At 47.6% G+C, this 25,787-nt stretch overlaps 1 protein-coding gene across 3 annotated transcripts in view; it reads right to left on the reverse strand.

Annotated features, from left to right (window-relative positions):
• Lrrc20 (leucine rich repeat containing 20) overlaps positions 1-25,787 on the reverse strand; it is a 93,386-nt gene that overhangs the window by 32,328 nt on the left and 35,271 nt on the right. For all 3 annotated transcript variants that reach the window (XM_027388285.1, XM_027388287.2, XM_035451048.1), the window contains exon 3: positions 14,063-14,212. In XM_027388285.1, coding sequence (XP_027244086.1) covers positions 14,063-14,212 — 150 coding nt within the window. The remainder of the gene's footprint in view (positions 1-14,062; positions 14,213-25,787) is intronic.

Here is a 25,787-nt window from a genome sequence, read left to right on the forward strand (position 1 = left end):
AGCAAATCCAAGACCTGTTCCATGCAACCAAAGATCGACCCCTTTAGTAGCTAGGCTCTTGAATAACCATGCTTGAATCATAAAACACACCTATCTCATGGTGCTACACGGCTGTAGTTCAAATAACCAGGAGACTCGGGTAGGAAGATCATTTAGTGCAGGCACCTGGAATCCCATGTCTCATAAGAACCCCTAATCCCTGCATCTGGAGAATGGTTACTAGTTAGAGTGTTGGGGTAATGCTAGACATCTAGCCCTGGCCAAACAGCATTTTCTAAGGCTGAGCAGATTATTGCCTTGGGGCCTTCATAGTTTGATTGATTGATTGATTGATTGATTGATTGATTGATTCATTCATTCATTCATTCATTCGCTTTCCTCCTCCTTTCATTCCTTTCCCTTTTTTCTCCTTCCCTTCTTCTGTTTCTTTTGGGGTGATAGGATCTCATGCAGTCAGGGTTAGCCTCAAATTCCTTAAGTAGCTTGATCTCCTGATTCTCCTGCCTTGACCTCCCAAGTGTAAGAATTACAGGTTAGAATTACCACCACACCTCATGTATATTTGGTGTCGGGGATCAAACTCAAGAGCTCTATGCATGCTAGGCAAACATTTGAAACTGGACTACCACTCTAGGGCCCCATACCCCACATGTGGAGGCAGGGTTTCACTTTGTAGTCCCTGCCTGCCTGAAACTTGATGTACAAACCAGGCTGGCCTCAAACTATGTGTAGCATTCTAGCTTTGGCTTTCAAAGTGCTGGAGTAATGGGCAGTCTTCAGTTCCTGTTTCTTAAAATGTTCTCTACTGTGTATGTGCAAGCCCTGCTGCCTCATAGGAGCTTGTGTCTCCACTCAAGCATCATCCCATCTAAAGTGGGACTCCCTCCCCTTGGTCACTGTCCTTCCCCTTCAGGACCTGCCCCTAGAGATACCCCATTTCCTAACACACATGATGTCTGTACTCTGCCTCCTGCTGTGAGAACACACTGGCTTGTCAGCACTCTGCATCCTGCTGGGAGAATGCAAGCTGCCCTAGAAAATTCTCCCCGACAGTGCAGTCCAGAGTGAGCATCCAAGAACACCCAAATGGTCCAGTCCAATGAGCACCCAAGAATACTGGGCAGGTAAACAAACCAACAGGTGAATGGATTTCAGCAACACCCTTACAATCCTGCAAAATTCCTGTTCCAAATACATCACAGTTCTTCCTTAAATTGATTTGTTCCTTTTATCAAAAAGGAAAAAAAAACAAAACCTATTATTGCTTTCTATAAAAAGTACTGTTGTTCATGTCTCACTGAACACTGCTGCCAGATGAAAACTCCAGGCCTCAGGCAGGTGACAGCAGAGAGGAAGGTGGAAAGGACATTCACAGGGTAGCTGACCTGGAGCCTCTCAGCAGGAGGTGAGGGTGAGCTCACTTTCTCAGGCTGCTCAGACTCTATGCAGTGTGTTTCCCAAAGCTCCCACTTTCCAGAAACATGCTGTCCAGCTGTGTCTTCTCCCATCAGCCTACAAAGCCTAATGGGCCACTCAGATGCTGGCCTGGAACTTGATATGAAGACTAGGCTGACCTCAAACTCACAGAGATGCACCTACCTCTGTCTCCAGGGTGCTGGAATTAAAGGTGTGCAGCACCACCACCCAGACTGACTCTGAACCCCAGGATATCTGGCTCTAGAGCCTGTGTCTGTGTCTGTGAATGGTGTAGCACTCACTGTAGCATGGGAGGAAGTGCAGAGGGGCCTCTCTCCCCTGGCATTGGGCATAGAAGTCCATTAAAACCTGGCGGATAAAATTGTGGGTGGAGGGAGAGAGGAGCCAATCGTGGAGAGGATGGGGAGTTACACGGTGGTGCAGGCAAGCTCATGCTCCCAGTCACAGAATGAAAAACAATCTTGGAACTCCTGGGGTCACTGGCCACCTCCTTTTCTGTACCCCTAATGGCATCTGGGAAGAGAGCCAAGTGATTCCTACCATCTCTCAAGTCACATGGGAGCAGGTGTCTTTGTCAGCTGGTGGAAAACAGCCATGATATCACCCACACACATGTATGTCCATGTGAGGGGGTCTCAGACCCGATATTGCCCCAGCCCCCTGGATAGATGGTTGCACACACACACACACACACACACACAGAGAGAGAGAGAGAGAGAGAGAGAGAGAGAGAGAGAGAGAGAGGGAGGGAGGGAGAGCAAGCTCTGCATATGCTGCAGAGGCTGGGAGAGACTCTCTCTTCTTTGTTAATTCTAATTTCCCAACACAATCACAATTGTTATTAAGGGGAAAAAAAGATAGACTTTATCAAACCAATTCAGGTCTGAGTCTTATCACAGCCCCAGCATGGTTCAGAAATATAAGAAGTGTGTGTCCCTGAAGACAGATTACAAGAAAGCCTTCTGGGAGCTTGCCCTGTACCCAGAACATGTATCCACACCTCTCTCTCTCTCCTCTCTCTCTCTCTCTCTCTCTCTCTCTCTCTCTCTCTCTCTCTCTCTCTCTCTCTCTGTGTGTGTGTGTGTGATTACCTATGCATGTATCTATTTGGTGTCTATTTCTCTATGTATTTACACAGCTATATTCCTGTATATCTGTGTCTATATATTATTTCTATATTTGTATTTTGTATTTAACTTATCTGTATCCCTTTGTGTGTGTGTACGTACGTATGTACGTACGTATGTGTGTATGCATATCTGTGTGTCCGTCCGTCCGTCCATCCATCCATCCATCCATCCCCTCTTGGCTCTGTACATTGTCTCTCTAAGGATGCTCTCTGAAGGTCTCAGAGGCCTCAACCCACAGTCTCTCTGTACCACACCAGTCACTGCGGCGTCACTCCTGATTGGTGGGGAACCTCACTTTCCTCACAACTCTATGGCTCTGCCATCAATCAGCACAGGGATGGCAGAGATGGGGTCATCTAATCCCAGAGGGCTCTGCCTTGTGCCTGGGAGATGAGAATGAAGACAAATCATGTCACTAGTATTTGAGCAAAGCACCTATTTCTATAGCACAGATCTTGGACCATGGACCCAGAGCTTATGCCTGAAGGTGGGACACCTGAACCTCAGGCTCCCCATCTCTGACAGCTTAAATTCAGTTCAGATCCCACTGAAGTTTCTCCTGTAGAGACTCATTTCTGAGACTAACTGGCTGCAGCAGTCTCCCTACCAACACAATAAGCCTCTCGATGTAACTGTCACTCTATACCAGAACCACAGCTCATCAAAACGTTCATCTGCCAATCTAGGTACACTGGTTACTTTTCTGTCACTGTGGCAGAACAGCTGACAAATGCAAATACAGGAAGAGTGTGTCATGGCTCACAGTTTGAGGGAACGGGATGCCATGGCAGGGACGATCTGCAGGCAGGAGGTGGGGTAAATGGTCACACTGTGTTCATGGTCAGGAACCAGAAAGAAATTAGAGCTGGTCTTAGCCAACTCTTTCTTTTTATATTCCATCTGGTGTCAGGGATGGTGCCACCCACATTCAGGGTGGGTCTTCTTTCCCCAGTTAAACCTCTGAAAACACCTTCACAGACATGCCCAGAGGTGTGTTTCCATGGTGATTCTGAATCCAGTCACATTGATGATGGCTAGTAAGCACCGCACACATCATCCCAACCTCACAGGATCACGGTGGAGTGAATGAATGCTTGCTTGCCCATGGTCCAGATGGGGTTTGAATGTGTCCCCTGCCCTTGTGCCAGAAGCCTGACCCCTGAGGAAGGAGGATGCTAGGGTAGAGGAACTTTAAGATGAGGAGCCAGTGTGCCAGGTATGGCAGCAAACACCTTTAATCCCAGCACTTTGGGAGGCGAAGGCAGGAGGATCTCTTGTAAGCATGAGTCTTGGTCTACATAGTGAGTTCTACACCAGCCTGGGCTACAGAGAGACACTGTTACAAAGCAGGGGGGTAGGGGATAGGGGGACACCAAGTGCAAGGTGTTTATCATGAGGGCACTGTGAAGCAAGGGATTCGTGCCTTGCTTACAGGGTGGAATAGTTCTGAAGAGTGGGAGTCAATTTTAAATTGAAGCCACCCAATTCACCAACTCCCTTTGCACATGCTGGTTCCCTTTCTGCTTCTTGGCCAGGTATCCTAGCCAGGACACTGGAGTCATACTGTTCAAACCATGTAGCTTCCTGATTTGTGAGTCAAACCTCTTTACTTTGGAAATTACTCACCTTGGGTCTTTTGTTAGGACAACACAAAACAGACTGGCACAGAGCAGAGAAAGGCTTAGAGAGAGACACTTAGAGAGACCAACAGGGGCCAGCAAGGTTGCTAATGACCATGCTTCATCTTCCCAATGGCCTACTCTGGGCTCCTGTGTTTTTTTCCCTACTGTTCCTATGTCAGAGGAAGCAGCCCCAGCCAGTTAACCTGTGATTGTGCTGACCTTCGACAAGGCCACAGCCACAGCCATGGTCACGGCCAGGCCTGACTCTGCTCTTCACCCTAGGATCACAGAACCCAGGGCCTCTGCTCAGGATCTCATGGGTAAGGAGCTCAGGTTCTCTGCCCAGGGTCTCGTGGTTGAGGGGCTCAGGTCTGAAGGACTGTCTGAGGGGCCAGGGTGAGACAGAGCTGGACAACTTGGAAATCCAAAGATAAAAGGGGCTTTGGGAGAAGACCCCGTTGCATCCCGTTCTGAAGGTGTCCTAGCTGACAGCAGCCCTAGCAGCAACATTTTCTTGCTCAACAACCCCCCTGAGCTGTGGTTTACAGTGTTTGTCAAATGCAACCTTCCTTTCTCATCTCACTACTCGAAAGCCCCTACACCTTGGACAACTGCCAGGGTCTACTGGGATTAACCTTGCAGAAAGAGAAAACTGATTCTGTTAGGGGACACACAAGACTGATCTCACAGTGACAGTGCAGCTGCTCCGAAAAAGAATGTGCCAACCCCACACACCTGCAGACCAAGGCTCAGCCAGCCAGGAGGCACTGACTCTGCATTTCTGAACAGTTATGCCTGCCTACCCTGTGGCAAAAGCCAGATGTCAGTGTGGCAGTAAGTGCTCCTCTAAGGGGCCATGGTGGTGCTGGGGAGAGCACAGTAGGTTTTCCAAGGTTGTTAGCTGGAAAGGAAACAAAAGTCAAGCTTCCAGAAAACACCCCAAATTGTGGGGGATGGTGAGCGGGCCGTGACAAAAAGGCCAGTTTTGTTATGGCTGTTCCTAATTCATACAGCCCAGGCTAACCTCAAACTTCCTAGGCAGCAGAGGATGACCTTGAACTCTTGATCCTTGTGCCTCTATTTCCCAAGTGCTACTATCTCAGGTATGTACCACCATGCTGGGTTTAGGCAGTGTTGGGGATCAAATCCCCTAGGGATTTGTGCATACCACACAAACATTCTGCCAACTGAACTACATCCCTAACTGGACCAACATCAACCCTCAAGTCAAACAAAAATATGATGTAAAAATGGTACATGTATCCTCTTCTAGAGAATGGTCTCAGCCCACCCTCTTGCTGTGTGACCTTGGCCAAGTTCCTTGAACTTCCTGAGAGAAGGGAAGAAGATAGAGAGAGCTAGAAACACAATGAGAGGGAGAGAAGAAGGCAGAAAAGAAGGTATGGGAAAAGGTGACAGGGATGTAAAAATTTTAATAATTTTATGCTTGGCAAGGGCTCACAACAATGCCTGCTCTTGGTGAGATGCTGGAAATGTCATTAATACTAGATGCATTTCTATTTCATAGGCCAGCAGCATCTCTAGAGCTGGCAGCAACAGCTGCTGCTGGGCAGGGAACTGGGTGTCTGGGGGAGGAGAGAGACTTATTTCCCTCTATTATTCCTTTTGACTGGACCACTGCATTGTGTGTGTCTACTGCCTATTCAAAAATAAACAAGCAGACAGGACCCATTCTTTTGAATGATGTGTTGGAGCTGTGCAGGTGTGGCGGGGACGTGAATAGCCAGCAAGGAAGTGGATGGGCTGAGGGGGAGGGAGGGACAGAGAGGGCCTGCAGCACAGCAGCAAAGGAAGTCTGTGCAGAGAGCTTGGGGGGGGACAGGGAAATGCAAAGTCCTTTGTCACTCAGGGTTTGGAAAATATGAGCTTGGGAATTGAGCTAGAAGACACAGCTGATTCAGTCACCTTGTCCCAGTTTTCTGGGTGTGCCTCACCCCGTGTGCACTAACTAGCACACTCGCCCTGACGCACACGCACACGCACACGCACACACACACACACACACACACACACGAGAGCTAGGGCACCAAGGTACAGGACAGAGGAGGTGGCTTCCTGCTTGAGTGACAGGTGTACCTCTCCAGACTGCCACCAGGTCCTCTCTAAGGAGACCTGTGTGATTTTTTTTCCAGATCTATGGGTCTGCTGGCCTCTGGCAGATGGTCCTTCTGCCCCAAAACAGTTCTCACAAACATTTACTCTTGTATTCTGTTGCTTTCAACCAGGTGACCCCAGGATCAGATACCCATGAGGACAGACAGCACAAGCTCATGCAGGAGGCCACCGCATCCCCGTCACCCCCTCCATTCTTGGTAGACTTCTTAGGGACAGCTATGGGGGTTGACCCTATGGACAATCAAAGGAGAAGGGTCCTCCTGGGTTCCCGTCTCATCAGGGTCTATGCTGAAGAAACGGAAAAGGTGTGCCCCAACAGTAGATCTAGCTGATTCCTGTGAACAACTAAAATGTTGACAATCCCACTTCAACGCCGCTTCTGTGTCTGGTCAGCTTGTTGGTACCTTTCTCTATTCTTGCCTTTTTCCTTTTGTTAGCTAAGGGACATGAGCTGAGGAAAAGTAAATACAAGGGGCAAAGGTAGAGCGTGATGTGAAGGCCCAGTATCCTGCAACTTGGTCCTGCCACCTGATGGATGGCCTATATGAGGATGGTTCCATCCATCCTTGGCTTGGAAGATTTATAGTGACTAAGAGAATCCACTCCTAGCCTCCTTTTCCCAGAACACCAGGAAATAAGCTATCCTAGGACACTTTCCACATTGCCCCAATCCCCAAAAACCTCCTAAGCCTCCTGCCCCAGGAGCAGGACAGTGCAGCCTTCTTATGCTAAAGGACGAAACTCTCATGTACCTATCTGGTTGGCTGAGGCAATGAGGTAATTTTCTCTAGCAATAGTTAAAGGAGTCGCTGCCTGGAGGCCCCTGTGGTGAGAACAATGACAGCCTTGAAGCCCTTAACAGATAGGCCCTGCAGGATGCCTGCAGCCCGGACAGGAGTGCGCACAGCACAGTTTCCCAGGGTGGATGGCTGCCTGGCGTCTTCCTATCAGCAAGGACTCAGAGAATACAGCTGAGGGAAGGACACAGAAAGAGACACTCATTACAGCTGGGTACAGTGGTGCATACCAGTTGAAGGTCACCCTTGGATGCTTGACATCAACCTGGGTTACGTGAGACTATCTTAAGCAAGCAAGAGAGTCCATCATTGGAAATCATAAGACTTCAACTTCACACTGTAAGGATCAGGTGTCACCTCACCCCACTCTCAAAATACTTAATCAACAGCCTTGTCCCTAAGTCCAGCTCTGACAAGCATGTTTTTCTCCCACAGCAGGGATATTTGGGTTAGCTTAGTCTCCACAGGTGCACCTAGGCTGGTTGACTAGATAGCCCAAACCTCCCTGCCCAATTTTGTCCACCACAACACCCTCTCAGCCGGTCCAAGCCCTACGGCCCTGCCTGTGGAGAGGAGACTCATCATCTCAGAGACTCCATTAGGACCTGACTGAACATTAACTTGGGGCTGAGTCTTAAAAGGCCAGCCCCATTTCCTGCATCTGCTGGCTTTATAAACTTTTTTATTTTTTATTTTTTGGTTTTTTTTTTCTATACAGCGTTTCTCTGTGTAGCTTTGGAGCCTATCCTGGCACTCTCTCTGGAGACCAGGCTGGCCTCGAACTCAGAGAGATCCTCCTGCCTCTGCCTCCTGAGTGCTGGGATTAAAGGCCTGCGCCACCAATGTCCGGCGCTGGCTTTATACTTTGACTCATTATGCTTCTCCTGTCTTTAACGTCTCTCACTGTCTTTTCTGAGCCCAATTCATCCTGCCAAAGACCCTTCTCGAATGTTCCTGTTTAAGCACGTGGCTCCCTCCGGCCAGTCCCTGGCAACATGCTTCATCCCTCTGCTCTGGACCATTTAGTATTGTTTTTGCAGTCATATTCCAAACATACCTTTCTTCTCCTGAAGGCTGCTACAGAAACTCCCCCTTATTTATCTGGCAAACACCTCCTCATCCATCAATCCCCACTTTAAGCTACTTCTCTGGCACTCCCTGAGTTCCTACCCACGCCTCTGAGTCTTCCACAAGCACCTCCTCAGAAGACAATGCCCTAAGAGTCCACGTTGCTGCATCTGCATCCCATGTGGAATGGTGAGGACCTCAAGGGCCATCTCATTCTAACTCTAAGTCTTCCCAATCCCAAATGATGCTGGTGTTACAGCCACAAATGGCAGGAGGAGCGAGGTGAGCTAGAGGGCTGGCTCAGTGGTTAAGAGCACTAGCTGCAGTTCCAAGGGACCTGGGTTTGATTTGATTCTCAGCACCCACATGGCAGCTCACAAACTGTCTGTAACTCTCGTTCCACAAGATCCAATACCCTCTCTTTTGGCCTCTTTGGGCACCAGGTATGCAAGCGCTGCAGACATATATGCTGGCTAAACACTTACACACATAAGAGAATAAAATTAAACTTAAAATAGAAACATCCATAGGCTCAGGACCAGGAGAGCTGAGTGCCTAGTGAATTGGGGGGTCCTGTGCTATTTTTCGATTGGAGATACCGTAAGTTGAGCCAGGACGGACGCCTGTGAGCATCCACTGGATTGAGTTAGGTGGAGGTGTGAGAGGTTGAATTTTTTTTTTTAAGATAAGGTCTCATGTAGCCCAGGCTAGTCTTCAGCTTTCTATGCAATTGAGAATGATCTTGAACTCCTATTCCTCCTGCCTCCGTCTCCCAAGTACTGGGATTAGAGCTGTGCATTACCATGCCTGGCTCAAGAAAGATTCAATTTACTGATAACAGTGAATGAAACCCAGTATCAAATAGAATACTGATCCACAACCTGTAGCCCAGGAAGTCAACCAGTTATCTGGAGCCACTAGTTGGACACTTGCTATGTTGGCTAGTCTGATGACACACGAACCTACAGTTATTCTGAATGGAGAAAACCTTAATTGAGAAAATGCCTCCATAAGATCTGGCTGTAAGACATTTTCTTAATTAGTGCTTAATGGAGAAGGTACCATCACATTGTAGGTGATGCTGTCCCTTGACTGGTGGTCCTGGGTTCTGTAAGTAGATGGAGCAAGCCATGAGGAGCAAGCCAGTAAGCAGCACCCCTCCATGGCCTCTGCATCAGCTCCTGCCCTGTTTGAGTTCTTATTCTGGCTCTGCCAGTGGTAAGACTGCAATGTGGTAGTATAAGCCCAATAAACCCTTTTCTCCCCAACTTGCTTTTTGGTCTTGGTGCTTTGTGGAAGCAACGGAAATCCCAGCTAAGATACTTGCTCACTTAAATCAGACATCATAGGAAGTGTTGTCTATAACAACCACTCGACAAGCCAAACCATAACCCCTGTGACAATTGGCTCTAAAAGGCCAGGACTCAATAACCTGCAACTACTCTAATTTTAGGGGGTAGGGTAGATACAGGATCTCATTTTGCTCAGGCTGGCCTCAAAATATGTAGCTGAGGCTGGCTTTGAACTCCTGGGTCCTTCTGCCTCTACTTCCCAGGTACTGGGATTACAGGCTTGAACTATCACACCTGGGTGAGCTTCCCTGAGTTTTGTCTCTATATCCAACTATGGACCATAAGGAGAAAGCCAAACCTATCTCTACCTAATTCTCGTAGTCCATGCCCAAGGATGCCTGCTTTTAGCAAGCTACTAGCAGTTGCCCAAGCCATAAGCTTTGCTTTTGTCCCACTATGAAGCATTCCTGGTCCCCTGCCCACTCTAGAACCTCTGCCAAGTGCACATGAGGGGGTTGTCTTCTGGCTCTATAGCAGGTGCCCAGAGCAGGAACCTCCACCAGTCTCATCTGTTGGGAGGGGTATGTATATTTATCTCTTAGGTGTATCTCACACTCCTCTGACCTAGCAGGTTCAGGACACAATCAAAAGAGCCCAGTGACCAGAGAACAACAAAGGAGACAGATACAGAAGAGCCATACCCAGAAACTGAGATCTCTTTCTACAGCCCACTGATTCTGTCTAGCCTCTTCACTCACTCAGGTCTTGCTGTTTTGTTTTGCTTCTTTTAAGACATTATATATCTCAGGCTGTCCTCCAACTGGTAGGTAGCAGAAGATGACTTTGAACTTCTGATCCTCTTGCCTCTCCCCCTGGAGTGCCGGGATCACCAGTACAGGTCACCACACCGGTCTTATGCAGTGCTAGGGGCTGAACCTAGGGCCTTGAGCATGCTTCACAAGCCACTGTAGACCAGGCTCTGCCTTTTCATTTCATAAGAATGAGTGAGGGACATGGAAAGGTAGAATCAAAGATGATCCAACCACAGGAAGCCGTGAGTCTGATGGAGAGAGTTTCTGCGGGGCCTGAGGCAGCCAGGGGACGCGTGGCATAGTACCTGCTGTCAAGAGCCCAGAAGAAGACACAGCAAGCAGTCTTTTCAGTGCCAATACCTCCTCCTCCACACACATGCAGCTTGGGGTGAGAGCACGCACCGGGGTGCATGTGTGTGTTGTGTGTGTGTCTTCTGTTTAAAGAGAAATCATAACAAAGATTTGGGCTCAGCGCTACCTCTCTAAGAGCCTAACCGGCCTTGGCTCTAGCACTTGCCCCCCACCCCCAACCCCCTCAGCTCCTGGCCACCACAGCCTACAATCCACTGTGTGAAATCCAATTAGCCACTCTGGCCTTCCCTTTGAAACGCCAAGCTGAGGGACTGAGGGACGGAGGAGTCAGGAGCTGGTGGGGGCAGAGAGAAGAGAGTTCAAATGGCATCCTTCAATAGGCATTTGATCCGATGGTATTGGAGTGAGTACACTGGTGTTGGCGGAGCCCTGAGCAACATTTCCCCCAAGCAGCTGGTGAAGGACCTCTGAAAGCACTTCCTCCAGCCCTCAGTGCCCACGCCGCTCTCTCGGTTCTTCTGCCCAGCGGTCTATCCTCCTCCATTTGTCCTTGCCAGCATCCCAGCCCTCAGTGGTAAGAATGAGCATCTTGCAACCTTCTTCAAGGAGACACCTGGCTGACTGTCCACTGTTGTTTCCCCACCTCTAGACTCAGGTCTGGATGACTGCAGGTACTTAAGAGATGAATCCAGGATAAAGCACACAGGATCTTCCCTCTGCCCAAGGAAGCATCACCCTGAGTGCTCATCCTGGGACTCTGACAGCCCCACCACCTATCTCTCTAGAAAGCAAACGCCCAGGACTGAGAATGTGACTGCACAGGTCGGGGGCTTACCCAGCACGATGAAGCCTGGGTTTGAGCCCCAGCACCACGTAAGATGGGCATATGATCCCAAAACTCAGAAGATGGAGGCAGAAGGATCAGAAGGTTAAAGGTCGTCTTCCACTAAATAAAAGAGTTGGGTCAGCCTGAGTTATATGAGACCTTGTCGAAAGAGTGCAAGACCTTTGAGCTAATACAGGTACCCTGTGAGGTGACCCACTTGGAGCCAAGCCCTGGAGGTTCTGCTCTGGGTCCTTACTGAGCCAAGTCCTTCCCTCCTTGATTCTCCATTTCCTTCCATGAAGTAGGAAACTAGATGCCATGCCATTATTTTACAAGCTAAATCTACATTGCAAATGCATCTTACTGGCTTTCGTGTTACATAAAACCTGGGGAGATTCTCACGCACTGCTTATTTCCAGCTTCTATTAAACAATCGGCAGCAGCCAGCCACAGTAGTACATGACCACACAATCCTAGTGCTTGGGAGGCAGAAGCAGGAGCACCACAAGTTCCAGGTCACCTCTGGCTCCACAGCCAGTTTGAGGTCAGCCTAGGCTACTGGAGAACCCGTCCCAAGATAAACCAAATTGGATAAATGATCAGAAGAAGGGATGAAACCAGTCCATCTTCTCTTGTGGCACACACAGCTGAGGGACACACCAGCGGTAGATGAGTAAATACCCGTTCATTACTCCTTACTGCCAGATGCTCAATGCAAGCCACCCACTATGCATCACAGGCTGGTCTCTTGGACACTTGTGCTGATAAGCCTGGAACTGTCGGTGTCAGCACTTCTGAATGGGCCGCACATGCCAAAGCCTAGGCTCACACTCAGGTGGTCCAACTCATCTGGACTTGGGATCATAGTATGTACAGAAAAGTTCTGACTTCATCAAGGGCATGAACTCAGTCTGAGGAGCCCGCTGGCTATGAGGGCCCACACTGCCTATGTAAAGTGGCAGATGCCAGAAAAGGACTGAAGAGGAACCAGCTACAGCTAGGTCAAAGTACACACAGGTGCCTCTGGGTCAACAAGCCCTGCCCTGGCTCCTCTCCTCCCCCTCCCCAACACAGGTACCATTTGAGCCCTGTGACCTTCACTCAGAAGGAGCCTCTATGCTCACGGGCACAGTGAGGCTGGCCTCGCCTGGATCTTGCATGCTTCAACCTGGCCCACGACACCAATTCTTACTATGTGCAGGACCAAGCTTTGCTCATCTCTGCCTTCCTGTCTCTATCCAACACCCACAGCTCCCTGAGGAAGCCTTGAAGTTTCTATTGCTTCGATGATGAAACACCACGACCAAAGGTAACTTGGGAAGGAAAGGGTTTATTTGGCTTACACTTTTTTTGAGGTGGGGCGGTTTCAAGACAGGGTTCCTCTGTGGCTTTGGAGGCTGTCCTGGAACTAGCTCTTGTAGACCAGGCTGGTCTGGAACTCACAGAGATCCACCTGCCTCTGCCTCCCAAGTGCTGGGACTAAACTCGAGTGCCACCATCACTACCCAGCTCAGCCCACCTTCTTATAGAACCCAGGACCACCAGCCTAGGGATGGTACCACCCACCATGGGTAGGGCCTTCCCCCACTGATCACTAAAAGAGAAAATGCCTTACAGCTGGATCTCATGGAGGAATTTCCTCAGCTGAGGCTCCTTCCTCTCCATTGACTCTAGCTTGTGTCAAGTTGACAAACAACACCAGTCAGCACACCTCACCAGCCAAAATCAGGGGTCTGAGATACATTTGCTTGTTCCTCATACAGGACCAGTAATTTGTGTTTGTTTCCCTAAACAGAATCATGAACCCTTTTCATACCCCTGGCAGACAAGAGAGCCCTAAGAGGCAGGATCCACCTTACTCAGGCATCCTGTGCCTTCTGCCACTCTCCCCAGGTGGTGCCACCATCTATGGGGCAGAAAGATGGAGGGAGTAAGTACCACAGTTTTCAGCACATCCTGCTCAGTCCTCCAGAAACACCACTGTAGAAGATCCAAAATGCTCACCTGTTGGCCTCCTGCCTAGCACCCTCCAAAGACCATATCCACTCACTCAGTGTGTGCCAGAGAGATAAGCCAGCATTGCTGGCACCTGTCACAACTGCCCTGAGAAAGCAACATGAAAGAAAGAGCAACGCTGGGGATGAAAAGGGAACCAGTCATTTATGTCTCCTCGGCTTGCTGGTCTGCTCAAAATGAAAGAGTCAAGCCAACACTTGTCTTCAGCCAATTTCTTTTTCTTTCTTTCTTCCTTCCTTCTTTTCTTCTTCTTCTTCTTCTTTTTTTCTTTGAGACAGGCTTTCTCTGTGTAGCATCCCTGGCTGTCCTGGAACTCACTCTGTAGACTAGGCTGACCTCAAACTCACAATGACCTGTCTGCCTCTGCCTCGTGGGGAAAAGGCAATGTGCCACCACACCCTGCTCAGTCCATCTCGTTTTCAGCCAGCTGGACGGAATTTGACCCAGAGACTTCCAGGCACAAGTCTGTCTTCAAAGCCTACCCTTGGGAATGACTTAATAAGTCAGGTTGATCCTGAACCAGCTCTGGGGACATTCTCCGGAGGGGGTGGGGTGAGACCCTGAAGGTCAGGGCCTGGTCACACACTCCTTGCCTGAGATAACCCCCGGCTTACCTCGAAGCTGACTGAAGGTGGTCATGAACTTGCTGGTGAGGGACTTGAGTTCATTGTTAGCCAGTGTGATGAGGAGGATCTGGTCGGAGACGTTCCTCAGGACCTTGTAGATGCAGATGGGGAAAGAAACAAGCTTGCAGTCGGCCAGGTCTGCAACAGAAGAACAAAGGCAGATCAGAGTCATTAATCGCTGCTTCCTAAAAACCCACCCCAGATCCACATGAACCTAAGCCATCTCCCCCCCCCAGCTTCTTCCCGTGTCCTCTGGCCTGTCCCAAAGCCCCATCAGCATTACGCCTCACTTGTCCATCCTTCACACTCTGAACCTTGGTTTTGTCTCCAGCCGATCAGCTGGAATCCAAGAGGCAGAACCTTCAAGTCACCACAATAATGTCATTCCGGGCAGCATTGTTCAGGCCCTTCCCTTACAGAACCAATTCCTTTGGAATCAAAGACGCGACAATGAGGCAGCCTCTCAAAGAGTACTTCACGATCACTTGCTTTGGGCCTACACAATGCTCAGACTCTGTGGTTTGCCTATCTTCCCAGGCCTGTATCAAACAAGCAGAGAAGCCACTGAGCAGAACAGGTTCTCACTTCCCTGAGGGCAAAGTCATTGTATGATTGAGGGCTGCCACCCTTCCCACATATATGCCCAGAAGGCGAGAAGACAAGTGTTTCCATGCAGAAAACGCAAGACACGCAGGTGTCTTCAGCAGCTTTTCCAAATATCGAAACTGACCACAGACTGAGAAATGAGTGACATGTCCGTAAAAAGGAACATTGCTCCACAATAAGAAGAAATGCCATGGAGGCTGGGGAGGTGGGTGGTTAGTAAAGAGCTTCCCTTGCAGGTACAAGGGCATGAATGTGATCTCCAGAATCCACGAAGGGGTGGGGTGGGGGGGGTGGGGGGGTGGGGGGAGGCAGTTACAGTGACAGTGGTGTGTGTCTCTGATCCCTGTGCTAGGAAGGTAGACACAGGCTTAGACCTGAGACTCACTGGTCAGTCATCCTACCCTACTTCTTTAGTTAAAGACCAGGGAGTGACCCCCACCTCAAAAACAGCGGGAAATAGATGGTAACCAGGAAACAACATACATGCACACACATGCATGTGTACATAAGAACATGCCCGGCGTCCACAGAGAAATACCATACTATGGAAGAATCATGAAAACACAATGCTGAGCCAAAGAAGCCCGTCATGAGTACCACACACCAGTCTGACTCCACATACATGAAGTGTAAAGAGGCAAATCCACTCAGACGGAAAGCAGAGGGCTGATGAATACACGGGGCTGCTCGAGAAAGTATCTGTGAGTGGTGAGGAAGGGGCGAGGCTGTTTGCTTCAAAATGTTCTAAAATTGGACTGTGGCAGCAATTTTATAGCTCCTTAAGTACAATGAAAACCACTAAAGGGATTTCTTTCATCTCCTCTCTCCTCCCTTTCTTCCTTTTGTCTTCATTGCCTCACATAGCATTTGCAGGCTAGCCTCAAACTCATTACGTGGCCAAGGATGACTGTCAACTTCTGATCCTCCTGCCTCCACCTCCTAAGGGCTGGGGTTACGGTTGTGCCTTACCACATGCAGTTTCCCAAAGTATTGGGGACCGAACCCAGCGCTCTGCATATGCTGGGCAGGCACTCTACCCACTTAACCACATGCCCAGCCTCAGGTGGTTCACTTCACGTGGACGAACTAGCTCTCCACAGAACTGCGTGAACACACAGAGAAACACGCAGAGACTATGTTATTAGGCTCTCCCCAGTTACTTAAGCTCCCCGAGTCTCAGTTTCCTCATCTATTATATAAAACAACAACAATGGTATTTGACTGGCAACTGCCAGGAAGAGAAAACTCTGATAAAATCGTAACTCACCAAGGGCTCAGCAGATACGTAGCTAGCATGTTACAGTGTCACCCCTGCCCCCACCATACCCTCCACCCCCCCCTCCTCACTCTGTTCAAACCCTTTCTATACTTTAAGGCTGGCTCCCTCCAGGCCTCTCCTGGGAGCCTTTCTGGAGCTTCCTTGTTGCTGGCCATTGCCTTCTGAGCCCTCGGGGCTCTCAGTGACTGTGGCAGCACCATCCCATCTCTTCTCCATGGAAGCCTGGCTCTCTTATGTTGCCATGCATTTGCGGATGGTTCCAGAACAAATACACAAGTGCAATAATAACCCCATGTGCCAGCAATAAAATAAGGGTTTTTCATTCACTGTTGTTTCTCTGTTGTGCAGCACGGGGAGTTGAACCTAGGACCTTGGGCTTGCCAGGTAAGTGCTCTACCACTGTGCTGTATTCCCAATAGAAGAATATGGCCCTTAAAGGTCCTATTACTAAGAGGGAAAAAAAATACAAAGCACATGGGAATGGTCATGTAATAACCATGAAGCAATTCTCAAGCCACTGACCCACACAATCTCTACTTTTGTTCCAAGTCCTAGTCAAATGTCACCTACTCCGTGAAGCCTCTCACTGCCCTAAGCAGCTGTTCCTCCAGCCAGAGTCTCATGCAATGCCACTGTGACAGCTTAATCCTAGGTTTTATTAACATCTTTTTGTGTCTGTTTTCAGTTATTTTTAGGCTCACATGTGAAGGCAGACAATATGTTCATTGGTAACAAGAAAAAATATTCAATTATGTTACTTTTTAAAAAGAGATTGTATTTGATTTCTAAGTTGTTTGTGTGTGTGTGTGTGTGTGTGTGTGTGTGTGTGTGTGTGTGTGTACATATGTATGTAAAGGTGCTCAAGGAGATCAGTAAAGGGACTCGTATCCCCTGAAGCTGGAGGGACAGGTGGTTGTGACTCATCCCACCTAGGTGTTGGTAACTGAACTCTGGTCCTCTAAGTGAACAGCAAGGGCTCTCAACCATTCATGGAGCCATCTTTCAGACTGTACTGTCTTTTGTTTTTGAGACAGGGTTTCTCTGTGTAGCCCTGGCTGTCCTGGACCTCACTATGTACACCAGGCTGGACTCAAGAGATCCGCCTGCCTCTGCCTCCTGAGTGCTGGAATTAAAGGTGTGCATCACCACTGTCCAGCTCCATGTTACCTTTTTTTAAAAAAAAAATTAATAGAACATCTGCTACGCTTTGTACCCAAATCCCATCTCTCAGTGAGTAAACAGAATGATCTGAAAAGTAAGGCAGGGTTACAGTCACTTCAGAAGTCACACTAATTAAGAGAGGGCAAAAGGACAAACATCACAGAAAGAAAATGTTGAACCCAGAAGGTTTAGCAAAGAAGAAAACACATCATAATTGAATAATGCTGATTGAAGCCTCACAAATGAAACAGGGAAGGGAAGTGCTCATCAGCTCCCTCACTTAACAGCTCAGGCAAAACGAAAAAGAGACTCCCTGAAGACTCAAAAGTTTTATCCTCACCAGAAAACTCAGAAGTGATCAGAGTTAATGTTTATGTAATCTCTTAGGTGAAGGTATCTTTCCAAACTTAGGGACCATGTAAGAAACTGTACAAAAGATAGACCACTGAATATTAAAAATATATATATATCCAGGTGGTGGTGGTGCAAATCGTAAATCCTAGCACTCGGGAGGCAGAGACAGGTAATCTCCGAGAGTTAGAGGCCAGTCTGGTCTACAGAATGAGTTCCAGGACAGCCAAGGACATAGAGAAAGACCCTGTTCTGAAAAACTAAAACTATATATAATAGTAATAATAACAACGACAATGACAACAACAACAACAACAATAATAATGATGATGATGATGCAAGGGGCTGGCAAAATGACTCAGTGGTTAAGGTTGCTTGTTGCCCTTCCACTGGACCCAAGTTTAGTTCCCAGCACCCACATAAGGCAGCTCACAACCACCTGTAACTCCACCTCCAAGAGATACAATGCCAGTGCCAGCTTTTGAGGGACACTGCACATACATGGCACATGCAAAGACACACAAAGACACACAAAGACACACACACACACACACACACACACACACACACACACACACACAAAAAAAAAAAAAAAAGAGAGAGAGAGATGTTTAAGCCAGGCAGTGGTGGTACACACCTTTAAATCCCAGCACTTGGGAGGCAGAGGCAGGTGGATCTCTGGTCTACAGAGTGAGTGCCAGGACAGCCAAGGCTACAGAGAGAAACTCTTGTCTCAAAAAACAAAACAAAACAAAAACAAACAAACAAACAAAAAACCCAAAACAAAAAATAGATCTTTTAAAGAAAATAAGGTAAAAAAATGGATTATGCAAGAGTCTATAAATAAGATAAGGAAAATGAAAATGCTTAAAATAATAATATAAAGAAAAATTAAGACTAATCAATAAATAGAATCTAAGACAGTTACAAAGGGAAAATATGTCATAAACACTCATCCCTCACATGGTTTGCAAGCTGCTTCCCAGAACATTATGTTGATTTATAAATCTACTGAAAAATAGCTTTGTGCTTTAAAAGCATACCTTGCTGATATGATCGGCAGAATGGTATCCATTGGCCTAATCGGCAGTGCTTTGGGTAATGAGACTACATAGTCAATTAACCGTCTTTATTTCCCCTGTGAAGCACTCTGCTCTCATCTTTTGTTATTTTGTTTGCCTTCTGGAGGGCTTTCTCTGACAGCCTGGTAAAGCTCCTTCTACAGGAACTGTCAACCCATGTCTGTTGGTTATTTTCCGCATTTAATAGTTCACAATTTCCCAACTTCATAGCTCATAACAAGTTTTCCAATTTTTATAGTTCACATTATAGAGGTTAGATTTTTGTTTTCTTTTTTAGGGCAGAGCTGGCCTCTACCTCACTGTATAGCTGAGCATGACCTTGAATTTCTGGTCCTCCTGCCTGTCTACAGGTGGGTGTCACCATGCCTGGTTTTATGCTATGCCTGGGATGGAACCCAGGGTTTCATATGTGCTAGGCAAGACTCTACCTGTACCTTGAGCCTCAAGATGGGCATTTTTTTTAACAAAATATAAAAATTAAGCTGAGTATGAAGGTGTGTGCCTGTAATCTCAACTACTTGGCAGACTGAACTAGAAAGACCTTTTGACCCTAGCAGTTCAAGGCCAGCAGGATAACAAAACCAGAAGGTGTCTCATCTATATACACCATAGTTTCAACTAGATAATAAAGTGTACATACAGCCGGGCGTTGGTGGCTCGAGCCTTTAATCCCAGCACTCGGGAGGCAGAAGCAGGCGGATCTCTGTGAGTTCGAGGCCAGTCTGGTCTCCAGAGTGATAGGCTCCAAAGCTACACAGAGAAACCCTGTCTCGAAAAACCAAAAAAAAAAAAGTATACATACAGGCTTGGGAAAGACAATCTGACAAAAATAAATTACCAGGGTGCTAACAGTAATTATTTAAGAGTATTTGATTGTTTTGTTACCACAATCACAATGTTTGTTTTACATAAGTAAAATACTACTATGTATTTATATAAAAACTATTTGTCAAATACAGGTATATACAGTGATATTTTAAGGACAGAAAAATACATGTATCACAAAATGAACTTTCATGGGGGGAAAAAAAACCTGGTAAATTTGAAGATAAACTAGGCAGTCACTTTCTTGTCAGTAAGACTGAACAAGACAGAGGGTGAAGCTGGCAGGGCGGGAGGATGGTCGAGTGCAACCCATGGGCCAGAAAAACCGTCTGTCTGAAGCATCCTGGAGCAGTCTGGGCAATCACTCCTCCGCAGTGTCTGTAACTGATGGTGTGTTTAGCCTCCTTCCCACCATCTAGGTGGAATTCTCAATTGGCATAGACTTGAAATCCTATTCAAGAAGGCTCGAATGATTTGAATAAAAGCATCAAGGAAGATGTCTTTAGTGCTAAGGCAGATAGAATGACTTATAATGAGGCACTTTTATAAGATATCACAGCGAAGTTATGAGCACTGCCCATTACCATATCCCAAAACACACTAATATATGCCACCAGAAAGCACAGGGCCATTTGATACGATTACAAAAATGTACCATTTGTAGAGAAATTTGTTGGTTCCGGAAACCATGAGTGGAATTGACTGACTTTGGGTTGATCTTTGCATGTGTAACAGTTACCTCTCAGACTGAAACATTCCATCCTTCTGGGAAGCTCCTTAAGCAGGAAGGTGAAGAACTCAAAATAGCTTCAGGGAGTTCCTGAAACCAACCAGATTCACTAAGCCCCTCCCTACCAGAGTAAGTAATAAAAGCCGAAAAAAAGTCCTTCTCAGGAAAGTGAAGCCAAACTGCAAAGAAGACTCTCCAGCAAGCAAAGCTGCAAGAAAGCCTTTGAGACCAGCCCAGCTGCCTAGCAGAGGGTTTAGACGGGAGCCACTTAGAAAGGACATCTCCAACCTGCTGAGCTGCCTGCAGGTTGGCATGTGCTCCAGGTTCCCCAGCTTCTGTGAGCTGTCACCCATTGTAGGGTAGGTCTTGGTGATGCAGCTGTCTTTGAGTCATTTCTGTCCCCCCTACAAGTTACCCATTCCTGTAAGTAGCCCCAGTAAAGCTCATTGGTTCACCAAGTTGGACCCTGGGGGTATCTGTACTTTGATCTGTCGTGAGTTCCCTATCTGGGGAGGGTAGACATGCGCAGCATCTCCACAGGAAGAGTTCTGTCACACAACAGCCAGTTTCTTTCACCTTTGGTTAAGTCTAACCTTGGTGTGCTTGTGGGTTTCTATCTGCTGTTGCCACTATTACCACTGCATTCTCCATCTTCTTGCAGGTCAGGGTACCTGACTCTGCTGGGATAGGATTAGGGAGCCAGAACCATCCAGGAATTAGGCAATGGGATTACTTTGACATGCCATTCTATAGACAGGAACCCAGGCTTGGGAACGGAGTGCTGGTGGCAAGCAGAACTGCTGGGCATCAGAAATAGGGCACTGGGGACAACAAGATAGCCCAGTGCATAAAGGTGATTGCTATACAAGCCTGAAGGCCTGAATTTGAGCCTGGAACCTATGCAAAGACAGGAAAAAAAGAACTATTACCAAGTTGTCCTCAGATCTCTATCCATGTTCCATGGAACAGTCTTCTAGTTGAAGCATGTTTTTAATAAATATGTCTATAAACATTAAACTTCAAAAAAATATCTTTTAAAACAGGGTCTCATGTAGCCCAGGATGACCATGAACTTGCTATGTGACTGAAATTGGCCTTGAACTCTCTAAGCTCTGCCTCTATTTCCCACATGCAAGGATTACAGTGCACAGTGGGGGTGTGGATTCCATTTCTGTAGCATTTGACAGATTTTTTTTTTTAAATGTAACTTGGTTGAACAGAACTAGAAAAACCATCCTGAGTGAGGTAACTCAGACCCAGAAAGGCAAATGTACTATGTACTCACTCATAAGTGGATACCAGAAATAAAGCGAAAGATACCCAGCCTACAATCCACAACCCCAGAGACGCTAGAACCCTCTTCCAGAAACAGATGGAAGCAGATGCAGAAATCCACAACTAACCACTGGGCCGAGCTCCTAGAGCACAATCGAAGTGAAGGAGTCAAGACCATAATGGGGAAACCCACAAAAAAACTGCTGACCAGAGCTAGTGAGAGACCACTGACACCAGTCTGACAACTGGGAACCTGCATAAGACTGAACTAGACTCCCTGAACATAGGTGACAATGTGAGGCCACTGGCAGTGAGTCAAGATCTAACTCTAATGCACAAACTGACTTAGTGGAGCCCGTTCTGTATGGAGAGATACCTTACTCAGCCTAGACATGAAGGGTGGGGGCTTGATCCCCCTCAATGAGATGATGGAACAGACTTAGGACTTCCTAGGGGAGGCCTTACCACCTCTGAGGAGATGGGATGGGGGAAGTGGGGGGAGCAGGAGGAGAGGAAGGAGGGGGAAAATATAACTTGGTAATTTCTTACTGTTTTAGTCACTATTCTGCTTCTATGAAGAGACACCATGACCAGGACAACTCTTATAAATAAAAGAAAGCATTTAACTGGGGGCTTGCTTACAGCTTTAGAGAGATAGTCCAGTATCATCACAGCAGGGAGCATGGCAACAAGCAGGCATGGGCCACAGTAGCAGCTGAGAGCTACATCCTGATCCACAGGTGGAAAGAGAACCTGGGCCTGGCCTGGGGTTTTGAAACCTCAAAGCCCATCCAAAGTGATACACTTTCTCCAACAAGGCCACACTTTTTAATCCTTCTGATACTTTCAAATGGTGCTTCTCCCTGGTGACCAAGCATTTAAATACTTGAGCCTATGGGAGCCATTTTTATTCAAACCACCACACTTACCATGACCTAATCTTGTGTATGTGTGGTGTATGTGTTCAAGTGGGTGAATGTCTATGTGTAGAAGCCAGGCATCGATGTTGGGTGTCTTCCTCAGTCCCTCTTCACCTTATCTTTTGAGTCAGGATCTCTCAGTGAGCCCTAGTGATCACTGTTTTAAATAGAATGGCTAGCCAGTGAGCCCCAGCAATCTGCCTATCTCTACCCACCAGGCTAGGTTTACTGACACATAACTATGTCTGGTTTTATGTGAGTGGGTTGAACTCAAGCCCTTGGCGTGCTCAGCAAACACTTTGACCTACTACTGAGCATCTCCCCACCCCATCATCTTTCTCTTTTTAATGAAATTTAAAATAAAAAGGGTCAAAAGAACAGAGCAGACCCACAAAAGACAGACAAGAATAGTTCAGTAGGATCAAAGCAGCAGCTGTGGGGTGGGGTTTTTAGCGTCTGGTACCGGTGAAGGACTGTACAATGAGCCATTGGTCCCCAAAGTGAGGGAGGTGGTCGCAATCAAAAAAAAGAGACTAAAGCCATAAAGCCACCCAAGTTATTTCCAAGGCTCTTCAAAGTTTCCTGTCACCCTGAGCTGATCAGCCCAGAAATGGCCAGCCCACATCCTACTCATCATGCCTGTACATTCACACTATTCCCTCCGTATTGAAATACCTCCTCCTGGAGGAAGGGGGCGGCTGGTTTAAGACTCAGCAAACTCAAGAAATCCGAGGTTCAAAATGTTCATACAATTAAGCTTGTTGAGGTGGCTCAACAGGTAAAAGGCATTTGCTGTCAGGTCTGATAACCTAAGTTTGATTCTGAGTTTGAACTGATGGAAGGAGAGAATCAGTTCCTGCAAGCCATCCTGATCTCCACACATATGCTGTGACACACATACACCCACACAGACCTACACAAATAAAAGAATGTAATAGACAGGGCAGTGGTGACACAAGCCTTTAATCCCAGCACTTGGGAGGCACAGGCAGGCGGATCTCCGAGTACTAGGCCAGCCTGGTCTACAGAGTGAGTTCTAAGACAGCCAGGGCTACATAGAGAAACCCTCGTGAATACAAACAAATAAAAAAAAGTGTAATTTTTTTTAAAAGGATGCTCAAAAAGTTCCAAGATTCACAAAGGCCCTCTCCAAGGTCATATAAGCAGTAAACAGCTGTGCAGACAGGAGACTTCAATGGAGATGCCTACAAGTTGGGCAAAAGGATGCAGGTTCAGAAGGATGCAGTTCCTTTGTAAGGCATCACCCATGCTGGGGTGGGTGCATTCTGGTGACATAACCGCCTCTGAGTCATCCACGCTCCTGTAAGCCATCCTGATATGCTCACAATTTTACCAAGATGGACTTGAGCAGAACCGTTCCTTTGATCTCCAGCCTGTGCTATCTGGGGTGAACAGACACTTCTTTCATGTCTCCCCAGGAAGTCACAAGGAGACCCCATCATTCCACCATTGTTACGGTCAATCTTTTTTTTCCCCAGCATTTTCTTTTATTTTAAAACAATCTTTTCTCATTTTACATACCAATCCCAGTTCCTGCTCCCTCCTTCCCTTCCTCCTGCTCTCCCCACCCTCCCCCACCCCATCCCAATGCGCTCCTCAGGGAGGTAAGGCTTCCCATGGGGAGTCAACAAAGTCTGGCACATCTCTTTGAGGCAGGACCACCCTATTATCTAGGCTGAGCAAAGAGAATGGGCTCCAAAAAGCCCATTCAAGCATTAGGGATAAATCCTGGTCCCACTACCAGTGGCCCCCCACAGAGTGCCCAAGCCACACAACTGTCACCCACATTCAGAGGGCTTAGTTTGGTCCTATGTGGGTCTCCCCCCGCCACGCTGTCAGTCTTGAGTCAGTGAGCTCCAACTATCTCTGGTCAGCTGTTTCTGTGGGTTTCCCTATCATGATCTTGACCCCTTTGCTCATATTATCACTCCTTCCTCTCTTTGACCACAACCCCAGAGATGCTGGGTAACAAGAAGAACCCTAAGAGAGACATACATGTATCCCCATGGGAAGAGGAATTAGAGAGCTCCTGAGAAAATAGGGAGCATGGGGGGGGGGCAGTAGGGAAGGGGGAGGAGTTCATGAGGGAACAGAATGATGGGAAGGACAGAGAGGGAGAGCAAGGAAAGTGGTATCTTGATTGAGGGAACCATTATGGGGCTATCGAGAAACCAGTCTCTAGGAAAATCCCCAGGAATCCACAAAGATAACCCTAGATAAGACCCTAAGCATCAGTAGAGAGGGTGCCTGAACTGGCCTTCCCCTGTAATCAGACTGATGACTACTTTAATCATCATTATAGAACCTTCATGCAATAACTGGTGAAAGCAGATATAGAGATCCACAGCCAAGCACTAGGCCTAGCTCCCAGAGTTATGGTCAATCTTGACTGTCACTTGATCAGCTTGCTAGGTGCCTAGGATTAGTGAGTACATCTGAGTGACATCGGCAAGGATCCCAGAGAGGATCAACTAGGGAAGGACTTGCCCTGACATGGGCAGCTCTAGTCCAGTACTGGATGCCTGAATGGAGTAAAAGTAGGGAGATGAGAAAGCCTACTAGCACAGCTTGCAGTCCCCCGCTCCCCCTCCAAGATTCAGCTGCTCTGCCTTGTCCTCCCCCTACCAGGATGGTCTGAAACCATAAACCAAAATAATCTTCCACCCACCCACCCACCCACCCCCACCCACCCACCCACCCATCCATCCATCCATCCATCCATCCATCCATCCATCCCAGGTATTTTCTCTGTGATCAGAGCTGGCAGTCAGGCACAGATTTGGCAAGGGGTGGGGGATGCACATGATGCTGGAGTAGAGGTGGAGGGTGTTCACCCATTTTGAATTCTTTTTCTCCACTTCTGCTACAACATCAAAAGGGGTAAGGGGTTTGAGCAGCAGCCATAATTGAGAATTTCCCCCAGTATGGGCCAGCTCTCCACTGACCCAATGATTTGATTTTTCACTTTTTCACATTAATTCACAGATGGCCAGACAGTCAGAGCCCACTTGTGCCTACATAAACCCTTGGGCATGGCCTTTTGGGAGACCTGTTCCTGTTTTCAAACAACTGGCTGACTCTGGCTCTCAGCTGGGAGGTTCACTCCAGTTTCCTGATGGCAACCAGCTGGTGACTCACTCTTAGCTGGCAACCCAAGGCCACTGAGAACTTACTGAGTGTCTCTTTCATTTCTATTCCCTCACAGTCATCGTCCCACAGCCTGTGAGAGCTCAAAGCTGTCACTATTCACTGGCAAAGCAGCTCCTTGTCAGCCGCCACAGCCCCCGAGAGTTTCCACTTCACCTTCAAGCTGTCACTCCCACACGAATAAAATCCTCCTTGTTTCACTCACCCTTTGTTGCAGGTCCATTAATTCTCATGGCAAGACAATTAACCAACAGGAAGGGAAGAAAATTCTCGCTTTGCTCTTCCAGTCTGATTTAAGCAATACACAGTGTCTGAA

The sequence above is a fragment of the Cricetulus griseus genome, assembly GCF_003668045.3.
Source record: "Cricetulus griseus strain 17A/GY chromosome 1 unlocalized genomic scaffold, alternate assembly CriGri-PICRH-1.0 chr1_0, whole genome shotgun sequence".
In the NCBI taxonomy this organism is placed as follows: domain Eukaryota; kingdom Metazoa; phylum Chordata; class Mammalia; order Rodentia; family Cricetidae; genus Cricetulus; species Cricetulus griseus.